Source organism: Nicotiana tabacum, chromosome 1, assembly GCF_000715075.1.
Source record: "Nicotiana tabacum cultivar K326 chromosome 1, ASM71507v2, whole genome shotgun sequence".
In the NCBI taxonomy this organism is placed as follows: Eukaryota; Viridiplantae; Streptophyta; class Magnoliopsida; order Solanales; family Solanaceae; genus Nicotiana; species Nicotiana tabacum.
The window spans coordinates 213,782,482-213,804,870 of record NC_134080.1 but is presented as its reverse complement, the minus strand read 5'-3'; the positions used below and the strand labels follow the sequence as shown (position 1 = coordinate 213,804,870).

Genomic DNA, 22,389 nt, shown 5'->3' with positions numbered 1-22,389 from the left:
TGAGGAAGTGTGAATATTGCATGGCACTTGAGAGTCGACTTTGAGGCTAGGATTGTTCACTGCTAGGCGTAATACATGTACATTGTTCTAGGTGTAATGCGTTAAGGGAAATGGTTGAGTGAAGGATTCTCTAGAGAGTATAGTTGATTGCTCGAGGACTAGCAATGAATTAAGTGTGGGGTGTTGATAATAGGCGAAATCTAGGTGATTTAGCTATTGTTTATGCTTCCGCTTGATTATATTCCAATGACATATTATGGTTAATTGATGAAAAATAGGCTCTAATTGTGATATGCATACATTGCAGGATGAGGAGCCTATATGATGCTTTCAAGAGGATATTGGAATGATTTATGAGCAAGAACAATCCCTTGGAGTCGAGTGCGCGCAAGGACGAGACGAAAAAATGGACGAAATCAAGCTCCAGGTGCGCGAAGTCGCACAGTAGTACGCGCGTAAGAAAGGCCGAGGCAGAATAATGCGCAAAGAAATGCGCGAAGTTATGCGCGAGCTCGCGCGTGTTCAATCCGGAAAAACGTTATTTAGGGGTAAAATTGGAAATCTGGAGAGAAACCCACTTAACCTATATAAAGTCAAGCTCGCCCAAGGTTAAAAGAGGAGGGCTTTCATAGTTTAGTGTAAGAAATAGAGAAACAAGAGGCAAGGAGGACATTTTTGAGAGGAAAACACGAGCATAGAGCCGCCGTGGAGGCCGGAATTCATCGGGTTTCATCTTTCTTCCTCCAAACTTAGTAATTTGTATGTTCTTTGTATGAGTTGTTGTTTTGGTACCATGTCTATGTGGAGCTAAACTTCACGTTCTAGGGTTGTGCTTCTTTCATGACTATTGTTATTCGGATATTGAGTTTGATTTCTTAGTTTATAATATTGGTTTATTTATTCAATCATGCACTTAATTATTTGATTGCTTGATCACCAATTGAATACTATCTACGAATCTTGAATTGAACTCGAAAGTGGTAATTCTAGATTGCATATAGGATTGAATAGAGCAAGTTCTTGAACCTGGGCCTCGGGGAACAGATTCGCGGTTAGGATAGACATATACCTAACTGCCTTGCTTGGTTGATTTACAGGAATTATAAATGCGTTCTTGTTGATTCTAACTCCATAGACATATAGGCGTTAGGTTAGCTTGAATAGGCGAGTAAGAACTCGACAGATTCTTATGAGCAATATTAACCCTGTCAACCAATAAACTAGATAAATTAGCTTATGGTATGTGAAACAAATTAAATAGGTCAACAAAATTGTATTTTTTTAACCTCATATAACTTATGTGCATATCAAATGTTAAACAGAGGATTCCTCTAATCTACCATATTATAATTTCATCATCCTATGACACACACCACAAAGACATGCACTTGCATCAACGTAACATTGTATTGAGCTGGGCATGTCCAACTCTCTCTCACACACACATATACAGTGGAAAAATTAAAAAATTTCCCAGGGTATTCAAATTTGAACAAAAGTAAAAAAAAATCCGATAAAGGATGTTCAATATATATTATATACCTCTAAAACGTAATTTTTTATCTATATACATAGAACATTTCTGGAAAAGGGTTTTGGTTTTCAACCACACACACACACACACACATATATATATATATATATATATATATATATATATACTCCTTCATATATTTTTGGATTTTGATATACAAGATAAGGATTGTTATAAAATAAAGACTATAAAGTAAAGACAAGTATAGAGAGAAACTGATATATTATTCGAATTCAAATTGATGTACATAATGAACTGAAATCTCTTTCTATTTATAGAAGAAAGGAAGCTGCTGTGTAAGCTGCTACTATACGAGATATGGATAATCTTCTACTGAGAGCAATGTTTATCCATAACGGAGTACTGAAAGGATAAGCTTATTATACCCGTTATGGATAATCTTCTACTGTGGGTAATGTTTATCCATAACTGGGTACTGAAAGGATAAGCTTATTATACCCGGTATGGATAATCTTCTACCGGGGATAATGTTTATTCATAACTGGGTATCGAAGTGATAAGCTTCTTCAGGAAGCTTATTTCCAATAGAGTACTTAAATAGATAAACATATTTACGGTGGAGTCCCATATGGATAAGCTTCTTCAGGAAGCTTATTTACAACGGAGTACTAAATGAACATCCATAATATAATATATTTATAACACTCCCCCTTGGATGTTCATTAAAAGATAATGTGCCTCATTAAAACCTTACTAAGAAAAACCACGTGGAAAAAAATTCTAGTGAAGGAAAAAAAGTACACATATTTAGTAATACGCATTGTTGACTGCCTCATTAAAAACTTATAAGGAAAACCTTGTGGGAAAAACCTTAGTAAGGGAAAAAGAGTACAGCGCACATTTTACTCCCCCTGAAGAAAACCTTATTTCAAATATTTGAGTCTCCGCATTCCAATCTTGTATACCATATTCTCAAAAATTGATGTTGGTAAAGACAATCTGTTGGATTGTCACTTGAACTAATTTGATGCACATCAATGTCACAATTTTCCTGAAGATCATGTATGTAGAATAATTCTGGTGAAATGTTCTTCGTTCTATCTCCTTTTATAAATCCTCCCTTTAATAGTGCATGCATGAAACATTGTCTCCGTATAATATTTTGGGTCTTTTATCACATTTCAACCCACATGTTTCTCGAATAAATCACTGATCTCAATCATATGCACTCCTTGCTTGCCGGTTTGAAATCGAGCTTTATGAGTATCGGATAAATAACCTGCATCTGCATTACCAATATGATCTACACCACTTTTGTTAGCATTAGCAAGATAAATAAGTTCACCATCTAAATCGAGATAGAGTATTTCAGGACCAAGGAGCTCCTCATCCTCTTTTAGAGGTTGGAACGGATCCTTATTCACTTCAAATGATTGACTATTCATTGGTGTACTTAATTGATACACTTTGTCCATGTAAAAGTATTTTTAAGACCCTCTGGAGCTCTTCCGGAGTTCCAATAAGATTTATGTCACCAACATAAACAGCAAGTGTAACAAATTTTGATGACATTTTCTTTATAAAAATACATGGATAAATAACATAATTTATGTAACTTTCTTTTAGCAAATATTTATTGAGGCGATTATACCACACGCGCACAAATTGCTTTAAACCGTACAAAAAATTTTATAATTTGATCGAGTACATTTCTCAAAACTTTGAATTATATGCTTCGGGCATTTTCAATCCTTCAAGGATCTTCATATAGATTTAGCCAAATAAGTCATATAGGTTAAGACTTGTATCTAAATGGTATGACATCTTCAAGTGTTTGGACTGTCAGTTCCGAAGCGACATAACTTGTGGAGATCTCATCACTTTCTTTATTTTCAGGTACCTGAACTTTTTCGGGAGTTTCATGAAATGTTATGTCGTGGGCTCTTCTAGAGCTTATTTCCTCCTCATTATGATCATTTTGATCATTAGCTCCTACTATTTTTCAAGGATTGTTACCTTTGGAACCGATTGGTCTACCACGCTTCATGCGTACAGTAAACTCTATCCTTCAGGGACTTTAATTTTAATAGGAGCATTTGCAGCTGAAATATGATATTTAATTTTGGATCAGCAAATGCTTCTAGCATTCGACTTGAATTATCTTCTAAGTGAGGATCATGATAATTCGATTCATATAGCATATTTTTCAACTATTTATTCCATCCCCCAAATGTTAGAAAAACTAACATATATCCCCAATCATCTTTGGGATACATTGTCACGACCCAAAATCCCAACCCGGTCGTGATGGCGCCTCTCGTGGGGACAAGGCCAGCCAACAACAAAACAATACATCTCTTTATAATTACTTAGCATGAATAAGTCTAATTCGCAGATAATATAATCACAAGTGCGAAGTAAACATGATAGAATAATGGAAACCATCCCGACTCAGCCCGAAATTGGGGTGTCACAAGCCACGAGCATCTAAAGATCTAAATACTAATACAAGACCAGCAATATGCAGAATGGAATTTAGAATCAATGAAGAAATACGGTGCCGTGAACGTTGACGGTCACCTTGCTCAGCTACAATAGTATACCTTCAGTCCGCTAATAACCCGCTACCGGGTGAACAGTACCTGCAACTGCACGTGAGGTGCAGGGAGTAAAGTGAGTACTCCAACTCAGTGGTAATAAGAGTAAATAATAACTGAGCGATAAGAAATCACGTAAGAACACTTCATCATGCTATCTAAGACGGTACAACCCTTTTTGAAAACAGTAATTCCATGAAAATCCTTTATAAAATATCTGACTCAGTTTTAAAACTCTTTTGAAAATAATCTTTTTAACAGTTGCAAAATAATTCCAGCCATCAGTGTCACTATGCACAAAAACCCGCCCCTCGGGCAATATCTTCGTTCCTGGTCAGTCACTCGGGCCCCAACACTCAAGGATCAGATAGCACCAGCAAAAGCAGATAAATATCTCCAGAAATATCACAACAACAAATAATGAACAAATGCATGAATGCAATGCAATGCATATGATGGTACATTCCAGTACCCACTGCGGCGTGCAGCCCGAGCCATCCATATTTATTTATCGTCGACGGCGCTCACTGGGGGTGTGTACAGACTCCGGAGGGGCTCCTACAGCCCAAGCGCAATATCTTGGTCAGTCATTGTTACCTGACCGGTCAGCCATTGTTACCTGACCAATTTATATCATACAGTGCCATTGTTACCACTGTTCAAGTATATCATCCAGTGTCATTGTTACCACTGTTTCAAGTATATCACACAGTGTCATTGTTACCACTGTTTCAAGTATATCACACAGTGTCATTGTTACCACTGTTTCAAGTATATCACACAGTGTCATTGTTACCACTGTTTCAAGTCACTTTATAATCAGTCCAGAAAATAATATAATAAGCCCCTTGGGCATTTACAAAATCGAAGTTTCCAACCCGAAATGCATTTAAAATATCATTTAAGTTTTCAAAATTTAGAAATACGACTGGGTTTGCAAAACAACATTTAAAACCTTGGACTGAAGTTAGATGATATGCAAATCATGCTAAGCAGTAATATCAATCTTTGAAGGATTTTACAAGTCGGCACAAGGCCCCAAACGTGGCAATCAGCCCAAATTATGATGATAACAAGTAATTTCAGTCAAATACGTAGTAAAATCAACAACCGGGACGGACCAAGTCACAATCCCCAACGGTGATCTACCCCACGCTCATATTCGGCGTGCAAGTCACCTCAATACAACACTATGATGTGCAAATCCGGGGTTTCAAACTCTCAAGATATCATTTACAAGTATTACTCACCTCGAACCGGTGAAATCTCTAGCCCGCGATGCCTTTGACCATTAAACCGACCTCCACGCGCGTCGAATCTAACCAAAATCAAAGCGAATACATCACAATATGCTAAGGGAACAATACCCAATCGAAAACAATCGAGAAATGTCGAAATTCACGAAATTTACAAAACCCAAGCCCCGGGCCCACGTCTCGAAACTCAGCAATTTTTACATCAATATGACCTTATCTCGCCACGAGTCTATACATACCAAATTCACAAAAATCGGAGTCCATTTGACCCCTCAAATCACCATTTTAGTATTTCAATCTCAAGCCCTAATTTCTTATAATTTGGCTATGTTTTCATGGATTTCAAGGATGATTCTTCAATAAAATCATGTATTTAACTCATAAAACTTACCTCTAATCGATCTCAGTTGAAACTCCTTTCAATCCCCGTCCAAAAGCTCTCAAAAATGACTGAAAATGGTGCAAAAATGACCCAAAATCGGGTATAAACTCGCTATTTTTTCGGAATTACTGTTCACCCGCGCGATTACTGTTCACGCGCGTGATCACTGTTCACTGTTCACCTGCGCGATTACTGTTCACGCGCGGGTACTGTTCACTGCTGCAGAAAATACAGCAGCTTTTTAAGAAATTTGAAGCACAGCCATTTTTCACTAAAATGGCTCTAACTCCATCATACGAACTCGGAATTATACGATTCTTGTTCCTATGAGTCACAAATAATAATATGAACACAACCCTTCAATTGAAACTCAATTTGGAGCTCGTTTGCCTAGTTCAATACCCATTTCGCTCGTTAAACAATTAACTCACATTTCGCGTCAAGAACCCAATCGCGACTTGATGAAATTAAACCAAAATTTCCAGATCAGTCCTATAATTCATGATTTAAATTTTGGAAGTCTCGAAATCAAATTTGGATCTCTAGAACTAAAAATGAACCTTTAGATCATTATATTTATGCTCAAAACAACCTCATATCCAAGCTTTATGAACTTTAGAACTTCCAACTTCTATTTCCGATGCCGAAACCTATCAAATCACGTCCGACTGACTTCAAATTTTGCACACAAGTCCAAAATGAAATAACAAAGATACAACAACTCTCGAAATTCCATTCCGACTCCCGGATCAAAATTTCACATATCAACCAAAAATCGCCAAAATACTAACTTCACCAAAATAGGCTAACTTCTTCACCGGACCTCCAAAATTACTTTCGATTGCGCTCCTAAGCCTTAAATCATCACCCGGAGCTAACCGAATCATCAGAATTCAATTCCGAGCCCTCTAACTCACAAGTCAACATCCGGTTAATTTTTCCAACTTAAACCTTCTTAAAAGAGACTAAGTGTCTCATTTCTTATCAAAATCATTCCAAATCAATTCTAACGCACCCCATACTGGTAATGAAACATAAGAAAGCAGAAAATGGGAAGAATGGGGTAGTAACTCATGAGACGACGGGTCGGGTCGTCACAAACATATCTTTGTGTATTATGGTAGAGAAATTAATCATATACCACGCAACAAAAGATAGTAAAAATATTTGGTTTCTGATCCTAAACCAATTGTGAAGGGATGACTTATCATATATTGTTGATCTGATGCATACAAGTGCTGCTATATGCAATTTAGAAAATCTTAGACCAACACATGAAGCTTTGTTCTCATAAGCAATGGTTTAGCCATTAATAGGAGGTATTCAATGCTAAACCAGCTTGGATATAAACCAGCATTATCAAGATGAACTGTCTTGATTTCCTAATCTAAACATTATGCTCTTAATCGAGAAAAGCAATTCCAAATGCCAAACTGCAGGTTGACAATAATTACACATGTAACCATCTCATATATGCACCTATAAGTGGCTCACATGATAGGTGAACGGACCCATATTCACCTTTTATATATTTCAGAATCAGGGGTCTTAGTTCCAACTTTAGCTGATATAATCAATTCATTATGAGAACAAGCAACACATGAGAATTCCTGAAGAATCTTCTAGTTCTTTAGTATATGCTTATCTGAATTCTCAAATAGCTCATTTAAAAAGGGCAAATGAAAACTTCAAGTTTATCGTGTCATGTACTATCTCTTAGTAAACTTCTGGTTTACTATGGCATAAACTTTTGCTTTAGTAACTTCTGGTTTACTGTGATACATGATATAGTACAAATTAAAGAATAAGGCGGGTAACTTCTCACATATATATTATTTTACCCCCTATGATTGTGGAAACATAAAGATTATCAATCTTCCAATCATTTGTAGTCTCAATATGATAGCCATTTGTATTAGTAAACTTCAGGTTTACTACAACATATGTTTTGACCATAATCATATAATATGAATGACATATTTGTATATAAGCTCTTCAAGAGCCTTCATTTATTATCCACAATCTAATATTTATCTCGCACTACTGGTGTCATGTATTCTTTAGGCAAACATTTAGCTCTTCAGGAGTTGTTGATACATTTTGTACTATCAAATATTGCTCAGACACTGCTAGTGTCATGAGAGAAAATCACAATCAAATAAACAATGTAAAACAATTGTTTAAACACACGAAAACTCCTCTTCATAATATTTTTCCACTTCAGGAGGCAATTTCAATTGTGTTACTTCTTCAGGAGCAAATTTAAAATACGAAATATTGAGTATATATTCTCTCAATTATATTAACTCTTCTGGAGGTAAATTGTAATGTATTCACATCAAGAGCGCGTTCATATTTACCCGACTTATTAGTATTGTCATATTCACTTCAGGGAATGGATTAATATTATCAAAAGTTCTCATCCTTCAGGAAATCGAATATAATTATCTGAATGCACATTAATCACATCAAATTGTGATGCCTCAACTTCTTTTAAAATATTTACTACTTCAGGAGCAAATCGAGGCGTGCATTTAATATAGAGAATATTTATGTAGATTATCTTCAATTGTAACCATAGAAAGCCTAAATTATCACTTCTGGTGATCATAGGTATATACCACTTCTGGTAGTTAACAAAATATAATTACAATGAGATATATGAAATATAACCACTTCTTGTGGTTGTATATTTCTTGCAAACTCTGCTAGAGTTTAAGTTGATCTAATAATGTTATCCATATTCTTCAAAATGACATAAACAAGATATATTATAGTAAACATCATTATCAAATCATTTTTTCTTTATGTGCAACAATTACATAACCATACTATCTACTACAAATAACAAAAATTAAAATATTTACATTTCTACAGATTCACCACCGATTACATGACTTGTGTCTCCTTCTGGGAGTGCAAGGTAATCAGTTACATCCAAATGCATGAAGTCTAAATTATCTTCAGAAATAAAATTTGCTTCAGCATTTTTCTCTGTCTTCTTTAGGGAAGCTTGATAAAGCTCAACCAGGTGCTTTGGCGTACGACAAGTACGTGACCAGTGCCCTTTTTCTCCACATCTATAGCATGCATTTTCTGCATTTGGTGCTTGCACCGCTTCATGCTTTTGTTCCTTCCTTTTCCACTGCTGGTGGTGAGGAGTGTTCTTTGGTGCATTATTATTACCATGATTAGAGTTTCTTTCCCGACCACGACCATGACCACGACTGGGGCCACGACCTTTTCCACGTTTAGCCTGGTGGAAGTTCATCTCATTCACTTCAGGAAATGGACAAGAACCAGTAGGTCGACTTTCATGATTTTTCATTAATAGCCCATTATGTTTCTCGGCTATAAGAAGATGTGAGATAAGTTCAGAATACTTTTTAAATCCCATCTCTCGATATTCCTGCTACAGGAGCATATTCGAGGCATGAAAAGTGGTGAAAGTTTTCTCCAACATATCATGATCAGTAATATTATCACCACATAACTTCAATTGGGAAATAATTCTGAACATAGCAGAATTATACTCACTGATAGATTTAAAATCTTGTAGCCTTAGATGAGTCCAATCATATCGTGCCTGTGGAAGAACGATCATCTTCAGGTGGTCATATCTATCTTTCAAATTATTCCACAGTATGACTGGATCTTTAACAGTAAGATATTCCATTTTCAGGCCCTCATCAAGGTGATGGCGTAGGAATATCATTGCTTTGGCACGATCTTGGTTTGATGCCTGATTTTTGTCTTTGATGGTGTCTGCCAGACCCATCGCATCAAGATGAATTTCAGCATCAAGTACCCAAGACATGTAGCTTTTGCCCGATATATCTAGGGCTACAAATTCAAGTTTAGAAAGATTTGACATTATTTAGGAAAAGAAAGTTCTTACCTCAGATACTCTCAAAATATTTGCTCGAGATGGAAGAGTCTCGTGCTGATAACGTGTTATAAAATAAAGACTATAAAGTAAAGACAAGTATAGAGAGAAACTGATATATTATTCGAATTCAAATTGATGTACATAATGAACTGAAATCTCTTCTATTTATAGAAGAAAGGAAGTTGTTGTGTAAGCTGCTACTATACCAGATATGGATAATCTTCTACTGAGAGCAATGTTTATCCATAACGGAGTACTGAAAGGATAAACTTATTATACTCGGTATGGATAATATTCTACCGGGGGTAATATTTATCCATAACTGGGTACTGAAAGGATAAGCTTATTATACCCGGTATGGATAATCTTCTACCGAGGATAATGTTTATCCATAACTGGGTATCGAAGTGATAAGCTTCTTCAGGAAGCTTATTTCCAATAGAGTACTTAAATAGATAAACATATTTACGGTGGAGTCCCATATGGATAAGCTTCTTCAGGAAGCTTATTTACAACGGAATACTAAATGAACATCCATAATATAATATATTTATAACATGGATCAATATAATGTCAAATCTCCACCACCACAAGACGTACAGCTTAATAAAGAAAATGAAGCAAGTCGGTCGTTTCTTTACTTCTTTTTGTCCTTTTCTTTATTTGGACTTTAAAGAGCAACTACAAAAAGGACAAAGAGTAATGGAACAAAAAGCTGTTAAAATCACTATCATTGTAAATTAGGGTTGGTGTGTTTTCAGTGTAATATTGGCCTATTGGAGGACTTTGCAGCATTCTTTTATTCGTCGCTGTTTATTGATTTATATCAGCTGTCCAAATAATCTAGATTCGAACCCGAAACTTTTAGAACCCGAAACTTTTAGTTAATGATAGAAGGATCATATTTATATCGAAAGTTAAGTTCAATTCGATTTTGTCACGAGCTGGCTTAATATTCTAAAAACGAAGGGCAACCCAATGCACTAAGCTTCTGCTATGCGCGGGGTCCAAGAAAGGGCCTAACCACGAGGGTCTATTGTATGCAGCCTTACCCTATATTTTTGCAAGAGATTGTTTCCACGGCTCGAACCCTTGACCTCTTGATCACATAGCTTAACATTCTAAGTTTATATATTATTATATGAGATGCACTTTATTTGAAATCAGTTTTACGCATCAAGTTAACAAGTTATCTTAACAGTGATATAAAAACATCTAATTAAGGCACATATGCATAATACACTAATTCCATGTTCTGTTTGTGACAAAGATGTGTCCCTTATTTTAAGTATACTTTATTTATTTATTTTACAAAGGGGAGTCAGCTTGGAGCAACAGTAAAGTGTCTCCGTGACTTATAGGTCATCGATTCGAACCGTGGAAGCAGACACTGATGCTTGAATTAGAATAGACCATCTACATCGCACCTCTTAGGGTCCGGCCCTTCTCTGGACCCTGCTTGAACGCATGCTTTGTGGAGATTGTTGGGACATATACTATTAACCATGAGTTTGATTTAGATATAGTATTTATTACGAAACAATTGTTTATTCAGTTTTAATAAAGTTTTAAATAGATCATATATTAGTCCGTGTCCTTTGCTTATATAGTAGATGATTTAGTGTATAGAGTTTAGCTTATATACGGAAGATTAAATCATCGGTTCTTATAAGTATAAAGTTTGAGTTCACAATCTAATGATGGAATTGGACAAACCATCAGGAATGATTGTAGCACAAGATTAAATATAATTTATCTTGATTATGAGAATGGTTTAATTCCAACTTCTTGTGCTAATACATTTTGTATGTATTGAACGAACCAGGTAGAGATAAGTATTTTATACTGATTTAATAAAATAAACTCTCTAGCCATTAAATGTACTTATACTCTTAATCTTGATATAATTATTATTAGCTGTGTATATTATTATTGTTTTGATTTATTAAAAGGCGAGATTCTTTCGTGGGTCAATATGCCTGGTAAATTGGATAATAATAATGTACATTGGTGAAGTAATAGCTAGTTGATGGAATCCATGTCTCGGTTTAGAGATTGATGATACACCTTTATGAAAGCTTATAAGTTTTCATGTGTAAACCCCGCCGGTGAATTTTGTATCCGACACATGAAATAAGTTAAGCGAAAGTCTAAAGGAAATAATCAATAAATTAAATCGTCAGTAATTTAATTTACTTGATTAGTATCTGAATCTTAATATGGGGAGTTAAATAAGATTTAATGGATGAATTTTGAAATTGGATAAGGAGTGCAATTACGGATTTTTAGTGGAATAATTCGTAATTAATTATGGTAGATATTAATTTCGAAAATTAGAAATTAATTCCATAATTGAAGCCTTGTTAATTAAATTTTGTGGTCCCTACTGTGCCTAAATAATAGGAAATAAAGGAATCATTTTTCTGGTGGAAAAGAAAACCCAACAGGTTTTGGAAAAGGGTCTTAACCCTTAAAACTTGTGCTATAAATACATAAGTTTTTCCACCTAGAAGTGGTAGTACATGGTGGCTGCAATTTTCAGCCAAGTTTTCCTAGAAATTTCGGCCACACGAAATTTCTATTTCCGGTATTATTTGGGTAACACAGTAGAAGACCGTGGAACGTTCGAGGATCACGATTGTGCGGGTGATGGAGATTCCATTGAGAAGTATGGAACCGAAGGCTCACGTGATAGAAGAGATATGTTCACGCTTCAAGAGGTAACCCGTGAAACCCCGTATATACTAGTTGTCTAGATTACATGTGATTTTGATACTGGAATTGCTTCCGCTGCTTATTATAATCCATCAATTGGTATCAGAGCACACTCACATCTAATTAGATAACTAAGTTTTTCGTGAAACAAAAATATGATATTTATGTGCGTTTTTTGAATTACATATATATATATATGTGGTTTTTTGAAAAACTGCACTGCTGTTTTGTGAATTAACTGTGCAAAATTTTTGGATTATTCTTGTAATCATGAGATATCTGTTTTCTTATTGATATTTGATTAAGATTATCTGAATTTTTTGGGGTAAACCCTAGAAAAACGCAAAACCTGTTTTTGACCGAATAGCCGGTATTTTCGGAGGTCAGCGAACTTGACGGACTCCGATTAAGCTGAAATTTGGTGGGTCCATCGGAAACGACGTGGTGAGAAAAATGCACTGCTTTAGCAATGAATCATGGTATTTTTCGGCGTTTTGAGGTCGTTTGGACTGTGTTTTGGACGTTTTTCTATTTTCTGAAAATTATTTCTTAATAATTTTAATTCCTTTTTAATTCAATGGTGGTGACATGACTCCCCATGGTCCCCATGATTAAATACTAGTCATATAATAGGTTTACACATTGGCTATTAGCAAATAGACGTGTTGTTGTATTAAATTCAATAATAGAGGTATAGGATTTTATTGACTAGGTCTTGCAAGGTATAATTGATATTGTGTGATGATATAATTATTTTGTAAGAAAGTAAAATTCTCTATTTGATATCCTGGATGACTAATGATTGTAGCGTTTGGCATATTTGTGCATAAAAAATTTCTCAAATTTAAGTTTATGTTTTCATGCCCTACGTGATTATTAGTTTTGGATTTTCTATGAAGAATTTTTTGTTCTCTGATTGGAGGTTCTAATTAAGTAAAATATGACGGTATTTTGTATGAGTTTTATATTGTTGGTATGGCTTTTAAGATGTGGTCCATATTCTGCCATAAAATAATTTTATGAGCTACATATATATTCATTTGTAAATTGAGAATTTTATGAGTAATAAATAGTTACCACTGAAGTGGTTTGTTTATATGAACAAATGAAAAATTCTTAATAAATTTGTACATGTGAAATTGTGTCTATTCATGGATTGAGCATTATGATTAATAAGTAGGATCCACAAAACGGCCTATTTATTTGAGTCATTAAAATCTGCTTAATGTACCATGTGAAAATTATCCTTGATAAAATTACATTAGTGGTAGAGGTTCTTAACTAGAAAAAGAGTTTTATCTTTGGGTACTAGTGATACCAACTCCACCATGAGAAGAGATATTAAGTTTTTCGCCGAACAGGAGAAAATATAATATTTCAGGTTCTTGTGTATTTAATAAAAGAATAATTTATTGCAAAAGTATATATTATATATCCTAGAAATAGGAAGAACATAATATATGCCTTGAGCTCATAGTGTAATTATAAGGAGAATGAAAATCAATATCATATTTATTTTAATTCATGAAACTACTTAAAACGGTTATTCTCTGAGTTTGGTTACAGGCTGGTGGTCATGAATTTGACGGACTCCGATTGACCTGAAACTTGGTGGGTTCATAAAAACCGATCTAGTGAGAAATACTCACTGCTATGCAGTGAATCATGTTGTTTTTTGGCATTTTGAGGTCGTTTAGATGGGTTTTCAAGCAGTTTATTAAATTGAATTTGTTATAAATATGAAAAATTATTCTTTATGTATCGGCTATATTTGTGTTAAATCTGAAGCATGTGATTTAACTTGACATGATATATATGAAGAATGCAAATCACATGGATTTAATCTTAACTATGCCAAAAATAATTTATTCGAATTTGGTCTAGTTTTGGCGATCATGAATTCCACGATCTCCGAATGACCTGAAATTCGATAGGATCATCGGAAATGATCATTAAAGAAGAACTCACTGCTATGCAGTGAATCACATCGTATTTTGACGATTCGGGATCGTTTAGATGAGTTTTTTGGAGGTTTGACGGATTAAAATGTGATTTACATATGAAAAGTCATTCTTTCTATCATTTTATTTATGTCTAATCTGGAACATGATAACACATGTTGATTTGACATGAATTGGTATATGATAAAAATGTAGGTCATATTTTAAATTCTTAAAAAATGCTTAAAATGATAATTTTCCAAATTTGGTTGTAATTTTTGGAGATTGTGATTTTAACGATCTCCGATAGATATGAAGTTTGGTGGATTTATCAGAAACAGTCCAGTGAACAATAATCACTGCTATGCAGTGTAAAATAATAATTTTAGTATTTTAAGACTGTTTAAATGGGGTATTGAGTATTTTTTTTTAAATTATGGAACTTAATCCTCAGAGAAATATTCGTGGTTGTGATAAAGTGGTGATAGGAATTAACCCCTATGATCTCCATTTTTTTATTTATAGTGAGATAGTAAATTTACGTGTTGACATTAGGTCTTCCTCCATATCGGATAAATTTATTATGAACTCACTGGATATAGTTACTAGTTATTGATAACCTGTATTATCTCTCTATCTGAGTTTAAGGATTGAATCAATTTTGTAACTAAAATACAATCATGATTAAATGGTGATAGAATTATATTTCTATGGTCTTTCACTATTAATTTCAAGTGAGTAATAAATTTACGCGTTGACTTTAGGTCTTCCTCCATATCGGATAAATTTATTGTAAGCTCACTAGGTGAAATACTAGTAATTGATATCGTGTACTTACTCTCCATTTGAGTATACATGTTGGATCAATGGAACTAGAGCTATTAAAAATGATGTTCACTTGACTTAAATTAACAGTATACTCTCCATCTGAGTTGGGTCTGTTTTAATTATTGAAGTGAATAATCTGGCATTGCATATGTATGTTGCATGAGTAGTTCTTTTCCCATCGAAATTGCAATTCAAGATGCATGGCATATATGTGTAGTGTGTTTAAAATTTTTGTATTAAAAAGTTATATACAGTTGACTGAAAATAATAGTATGCTCTCCATCTGAATTGGTTCTATTTATTTTTGGATTGTATAATTCTTGCATTATATAATATACTTTGCATGAATGATTCTTTTCCCATCGAAATTTATTATTCCAGATGCATGTATGTATATAAATATTGATTGCAGTCTGAATTTTACTATTCAGATTGACTTATTATGATCTATTTAATGTTTTTATCTCAACTCCACAATGATTTTATGCAATTGGTCGTATTACTTGTTAATATTTTCTTTTAGTGATAAGACATTAATTTTAAGGAGGCAATATATGTACTTTTGTTAGAAGGAATTTAATTCCGATTTCTGGGCAAAATAAGAGATGGATATTTGTTTTATTTTTCGAATAACTCTTGAGTTATTGAGCTTAATAAATATTTTATCTCTTGTGGTACATGAATGCATGATTTTGTTATTGTATATTGATGTCTCTCCTGAACAGAACAATATTAGTCTACCTCATAAGAGAATATATTCTTCAAAATTGAGTAAAACTTATCTGTGCACTTTTGTCTAAGTCATATTAATCTGGATAGGATTTCAAGTTGGTCAAGGATGGACCATAAGGTTTATTGAAAGTAGAGGCACTACCAACTTGTGGATCCTGTTTGGAAGGAAATTTGACTAAAAGATGTTTCCCTTTAAAAGGAAATAAAACTAGTGATAAGCTAGAATGAATCCTTTCTGATTTATATGGTTAAATGAACATACTCGTAAGAGATAGATTTTGAGTATTTTGTGACGTTCATAAATGATTACTCAAAATATTAATATATTTATTTGATGCACTGTAAGTCTTAATGAATTAAGTAATTCAAGGTTTTTAAGACTTGAAACAGAGAAGCACCAAAGAAATATATTAAGTTACTACAATTTGATTGTAGTGGCGAGCACCTCTCTAAAGAGTTTTTTAGTTACATATCAGAATAAGGGATTACATCTCAATTGACTACACCGTAAACTCCATAATAGAGTGGTGTAGTAGAAAGAACAAATAAGTCTCTTTTGGATATGGATAGACTAATGACGTGTTATTCAGATTTGCCTTATTTGTTTTTGGAATATTTCCTGAAAACTGCAAATTACATTCTAAATTTAGTTCCTTCTAAGTTAGTACTGGGACATCTATAGAACTGTGAACTGAATGTAAGCTTGGTCTGTGGCATGTTCAGATATAGGATTGTCCCGCATATGTGCTGAAAGGGAAAATAGATATGTAAGTTGGAACTAAGGATGGATAGGTACATGTTTATCGAATATCCAAGAAAACGAATGAAGCTTTATTTTATTGTCCTAAAGAAAATAAGGCAATTGTTAAAACAAATGCATTTTTCTAGATAAGGAATATTTAATAAAACATGTTCCGAGAAGTAAACTATTTTTACAGGAACTGGGCAAAGAAATAACTAGATGTTCAAGAACATCAAAACCCATACATCAGAATTGACGTTCCATTGCATTTAAGTAGTGGGAGCATGTTAATAGACATGATATGCCTTTATCGAGTGGGAGTGATGTTTGAACATTGAACACTATAATAAGAAGTCATTAATATTTCAATGTCGTGAGGTAACGAAGGTAATATTAGTAGTACTTCGTCGTAGTGGGAGAAAGCTAAAGAAAATCATAGTTCGGTGTTCATTCTTGCGATAGTTTCGGTAACAGGATCCCTGAAGAGTTTAATACCAAACTAGATAATTACGACAAAGTACTTCTGGACAAATATTGCATCAGATATAACTTGGCAAGATTCTTTAACAAAACCTTATTTGGTGAAGACTTTAATAGTCATGTAAAAGAATGCCTGAGAAAGTTGTAGATGCATGGTTATGAGTCTAAGTGGGAGATTGTTGGGGCATATACTATTAACCATGCATTTGGATATAGTATATTCTAATAATTATCATGGTTAAAAGTCTAAGTGGGAGATTGTTGGGATATATACTATTAACCATGAGTTTGGTTTAGATATAGTATTTATTATGAAATAATTGTTTATTCAGTTTTAATAAAGTTTTAAATAGATCATATATTAGTCCGTGTCCTTTGCTTATATAGTAGATGATTTAGTGTATAGAGTTTAGCTTATATACGGAAGATTAAATCATCGGCTCTTATAAGTATAAAGTTTGAGTTCACAATCTAATGATGGAATTGGACAAACCATCAGGAATGATTGTAGCACAAGATTAAATATAATTTATCTTGATTATGGGAATGGTTTAATTCCAACTTCTTGTGCTAATACATTTTGTATGTATTGAACGGACCAGGTAGAGATAAGTATTTTATACTGATTTAATAAAATAAACTCTCTAGCCATTAAATGTACTTATACTCTTAATCTTGATATAATTATTATTAGTTGTGTATATTATTATTGTTTTGATTTATTAAAAGGCGAGATTCTTTCGTGGGTCAATATGCCTGGTAAATTGGATAATAATAATGTACATTGGTGAAGTAATAGCTAGTTGATGGAATCCATGTCTCGGTTTAGAGATTGATGATACACCTTTATGAAAGCTTATAAGTTTTCATGTGTAAACCCGACCGGTGGATTTTGTATCCGACACATGAAATAAGTTAAGCGAAAGTCTAAAGTAAGTAATCAATAAATTAAATCGTCAGTAATTTAATTTACTTGATTAGTATCTGAATCTTAATATGGGGAGTTAAATAAGATTTAATGGATGAATTTTGAAATTGGATAAGGAGTGCAATTACGGATTTTTAGTGGAATAATTCGTAATTAATTATGGTAGATATTAATTTCGAAAATTAGAAATTAATTCCATAATTGAAGCCTTGTTAATTAAATTCTGTGGTCTCTACTGTGCCTAAATAATAGGAAATAAATGAATCATTTTTCTGGTGGAAAAGAAAACCCAACAGGTTTTGGAAAAGGGTCTTAACCCTTAAAACTTGTGCTATAAATACATAAGCTTTTCCACCTAGAAGTGGTAGTACATGGTGGCTGAAATTTTCAGCCAAGTTTTCCTAGAAATTTCGGCCACACGAAATTTCTATTTCCGATATTATTTGGGTAACATAGTAGAAGACTGCGGAACGTTCGAGGATCACGATTGTGCGGGTGATGGAGATTCCATTGAGAAGTTATGGAACTGAAGGCTCACGTGATAGAAGAGATATGTTCACGCTTCAAGAAGTAACCCGTGAAACCCCGTATATACTAGTTGTCTAGATTACATGTGATTTTGATACTGGGATTGCTTTCGCTGCTTATTATAATCCATCAAAAAGGACTTTCCTTTTATTTAGTTATTTTTCAATGTAAAAGGAAAATAGTGTGTTGGCATGACGTGGTGTGTAACTATCCTAGTATATATCTACTCTCATGCCAATCACAAGTTATTCTTTAAAACCCATTGTTCCATTCCTCTTTTCTTTTACTTGCCATTCTCAAAACCTTCTTGTCAATCCTAAAGCTATAGTAGACATCTAGTGCTGTCGAATCCTACCAAAACTCACATAAAAAAGATTCGTATTTTTAGCCAATTAAACCAAGATTTTGTTTGAGCAGATTCTTTGTGTCTAGCTTACATGTGAAAAAGAAAAGAAAAAAAAAATTGGATATGCAAATTATAGAGCAGCAAAAATATTTGTAAAGAGAGCATGGAGGGGGAGATAGTACAAGTCGAAGGAGGGCGAATCCCCCGGTCCACTGGCCGGAAGGACCGGCATAGCAAAGTATATACTGCTAAAGGTCCAAGAGATCGTAGGGTTCGGCTATCTGCTCTCACCGCTATTCAATTCTATGACGTGCAGGTAAAGGCAGATTCAAGATTTAAATTTAATTAATTCAATATTTAAGCTTTTTCTACTTCATCCATTGCGCACAGTTTCATAATCATGGATTCAGAACTTAGTACTTATTGAAATCTTAATGATCTTTTTAATATATAGTATATATGTTTTATATAAGACAATATTGGACTCAGTTGAATCCGTTGAATGCAGGATCGGCTAGGATATGACAAGCCAAGCAAAGCTGTGGATTGGCTAATCAAGAGAGCAAAAAATGCCATTGGTAAGCTAGCTGAGTTACCTCCATGGGACCAAAACGATGACGTAGAACTAAAAAACATTCCCACAAGTATAGAACGCGAAGTTGGTTCAAGTGGGAATATTGCCTTAGAACCACACCTACTATCAATTTTTTCTTCTAGGTACGAATTCTGTTAAATATTGTGATCATCTCATCTAAAAATTTAAGTTCTAAAGTGTGCATATTTTTATTTATTTAATTATATTTTTAACAGATTCTTGGTCCAAAGGCAATTAGCAGAAGATCCAAGCAGTTCTTCACACGTGATGCAAGCACCTGAACCTGAGACGTCATCTGTTGCAGATACCTCGAAATCATTCTTCCCAATGAATTCCGGGACAACATTAATGAATTTACTAAGCCTTCCACATCAAGAAATTTCTAGAGATTCAATCCAAAATGAAGATCTTGGATTATCACTTCACACCAATTTACATGACCAAAACTCCAACCATAGTTCAAATTTAGTCAATTTTGAAGAAAATTATAATCCAAGAATGGCAAATTGGATATTACCCCATCAACAATTTTTGTCCCAAAGGGAACCCCTTCAGTCCAATTTTTCACAGTTAATTAGTCATGCTTCGGAATTACAGCAACCAATGGCAAGTGCAGAACATAAATCTTCAATTTACAATAGCCATTTCAATGGAGATTTTCAATTTCCTGCTAGATTAATTCAAGGTGAAGAGGATATTAATGGTGTGATTTGCATTAAGCCATCTTCAGGTTCTTCAAGTTCTCAACATTGAATGGTTAAAAGAGTAATATTTTCATCCCTTAGGTAATCACTCAAATATCACTTTAATCAGAAGCTTTGTCTAAGTGTCCAAATGGACTATAGGAGGAAACACCAGAAAGGAAGTTGTTTTTCCCTGTTATTTATGTCTTAAATAAAATATTTGTATTTTAGGAAATTCATAATCTCTATAGGTTTAGGAAACACATTATTCTAATATATTTGGGAAAGAAAAACTAATTATCCTTATCGGATTGGGAAGACATTTCTTTTATAGGTTTGAGACTGTTTGGAATCTATATATAAAGGTTGTAGTTGGGATTCTATAAATTGTATTGTGTTTTTCTTTTCATTTATAGTGAAAAACTCTCTCTGCTTCTATTTCGCGGATTAAGCTTAGCTGAATCTCGTTAAATCTTTGTGTCTTTTTGTTTTTCTCTATATGCTTTGTGTGTGATTGTGGGATGGTTAATCCACTGTCTTTCACAACATTCCCCTTTTCAATGAGATTTTATGAGGTTCTCTTTTTTTTTTTTTTTTTTTGGTTGCTAGAAAATTAGTTATTTTTCAAGAAATGATTTCCTTTATAGAATAAACGCCCTTAGAGTTCAATTTCTATCAGTTTCACTCTAATTTTATATTTTTTGGGACCACTTGCTATTATGTTTTTTCAGGAAAATGTGTAATGCTCATTGATTACCAATGACGAAATGTATCAAGATATCAACCAGCTTAAAGATGCATGTTGTTTGTATATTAATGACTTTAATGTAGTATTCCGTGAACCATTGAGTCTTTGAAACAAGTTGCACCCGAAGTCAGTAGGCCAAAGGGCGTCAAGCAAAAAAAGTAACTTTACTCTATTAATATATGCTGCTGCAATTTTGTTTAGATCATATTGAATATCTCCCAACCTCATTTTGTGGTTGTAATTGCCAAAGAAAATACAGTCATGTGTTTGGAAGGAAGGAAAATATCGTTTTCCATGTAAATTATTTTTCTGAAAAAATACTTCAGAAAAACTAAGTGATTTTTTTTCCTTATTTTTTTCGTGTTTGGTTGGTAATTTGAAAAAAAAAAATTAAATTGTAAGTGAATTATTTTCACATTGTTAATATATAAAAATTGAACTCTTAAATTATATAAGTAAATACAGAGTATAACTTAAATCATTTACGTTAAGTTTATCATTGTATAGGGTTGTGATGACCCAAAAGGTCATCACTTGTTTTTAAAAAAAAACAAATTTTGTGTTCCGATGCTTTAAAAAAAAACTCTTTCTCTCTCACCTCGATTTACGTACGCAGACCGGACGCGTAGTCGGAAAGCCATTATGTGAAAATCTGTGAAAAATGATGAATTTTGCCTTTAAAATGAGTTTAAGTTGACTTCGGTCAATATTTTGGGTAAACGGATCCGGACCCGTTATTTGATGGTCCTGAAGGGTCCGTAGGAAAACATGGGACTTGGGCGTATGCCTGGAATCGAATTCCGAGGTCCCAAGCCCGAGAAATGAATTTTTGAAGAAAATTATTTTCTAGAATTATTTATGAGTTTTGGAAATGAAATGTGTTTGAAATTTAATGGTATCGAGCCCGTATTCTAGTTTCGGAGCCCGGTATAGGTCTTATATGTGATTTAAGTTGAGTCTGTGAAATTTGATAAGAAACGAACTTGAAATGACGTGAATCGGACCTTATTTGAGAAAATTGGAAAAATTTTGATGTTCTTAAGTAATTTCATGATTTTGATGCTAAATTCATAGTTGTTGATGTTATTTTGGTGATTTGAATGCACAAGCAAGTCCGTATGATATTTTTAGGTTGGTGTGCATGTTTGGTTTGGAGCCCCGAGGGCTCGGGTGAGTTTTGGATAGGCCACGGAGTGGAATTTGGACTTAGGATGCTGCAGATTTTAGCTGGTATTTTGCAGGCCTGCAGGCTTTGCATTTGCGAAGCCTGGCTCGCAAATGCGAGATTTATGTCACAAATGCGAAAGAGCCCAGGCCGGCATTTCCTCGCAAATGCGAGGTACTCATCGTAAATGCGATGCCTCCAGTTAAGCCAGTCATCACAAATGCGACATACTTATCGCAAAAGCGACTTCGCAAATAGGAAAGTCCCTTCGCAAATGCGAGAATAGCAGACTTCTGGGTTCGCAATTGTAATACCTGCAACCTGTAAATTCATAACTTAG

The 22,389-nt window shown here is 34.1% G+C and overlaps 1 protein-coding gene across 1 annotated transcript; it reads left to right on the top strand.

Annotated features, from left to right (window-relative positions):
- The first annotated feature begins 18,779 nt into the window (after nt 1–18,779).
- Nucleotides 18,780–21,022, top strand: LOC107826603 (transcription factor TCP4). The gene is made up of 3 exons (XM_016653594.2): nt 18,780–19,174; nt 19,367–19,575; nt 19,669–21,022. Exons 1-3 carry the CDS (start codon nt 19,022–19,024, stop codon nt 20,204–20,206), a joined length of 900 nt encoding a protein of 299 aa, XP_016509080.1. The 5' UTR covers nt 18,780–19,021; the 3' UTR covers nt 20,207–21,022.
- The last annotated feature ends 1,367 nt before the right edge of the window (nt 21,023–22,389 follow it).

Bases quoted from the DNA above. Each gene is read 5' to 3' on its own strand.
- LOC107826603 (XM_016653594.2), top strand. From the start codon at position 19,022: ATGGAGGGGGAGATAGTACAAGTCGAAGGAGGGCGAATCCCCCGGTCC. The intron at 19,175-19,366 runs GTAAAGGCAGAT...CGTTGAATGCAG, and splicing joins TTCAATTCTATGACGTGCAG to GATCGGCTAGGATATGACAA. The intron at 19,576-19,668 runs GTACGAATTCTG...TATTTTTAACAG, and splicing joins CTATCAATTTTTTCTTCTAG to ATTCTTGGTCCAAAGGCAAT.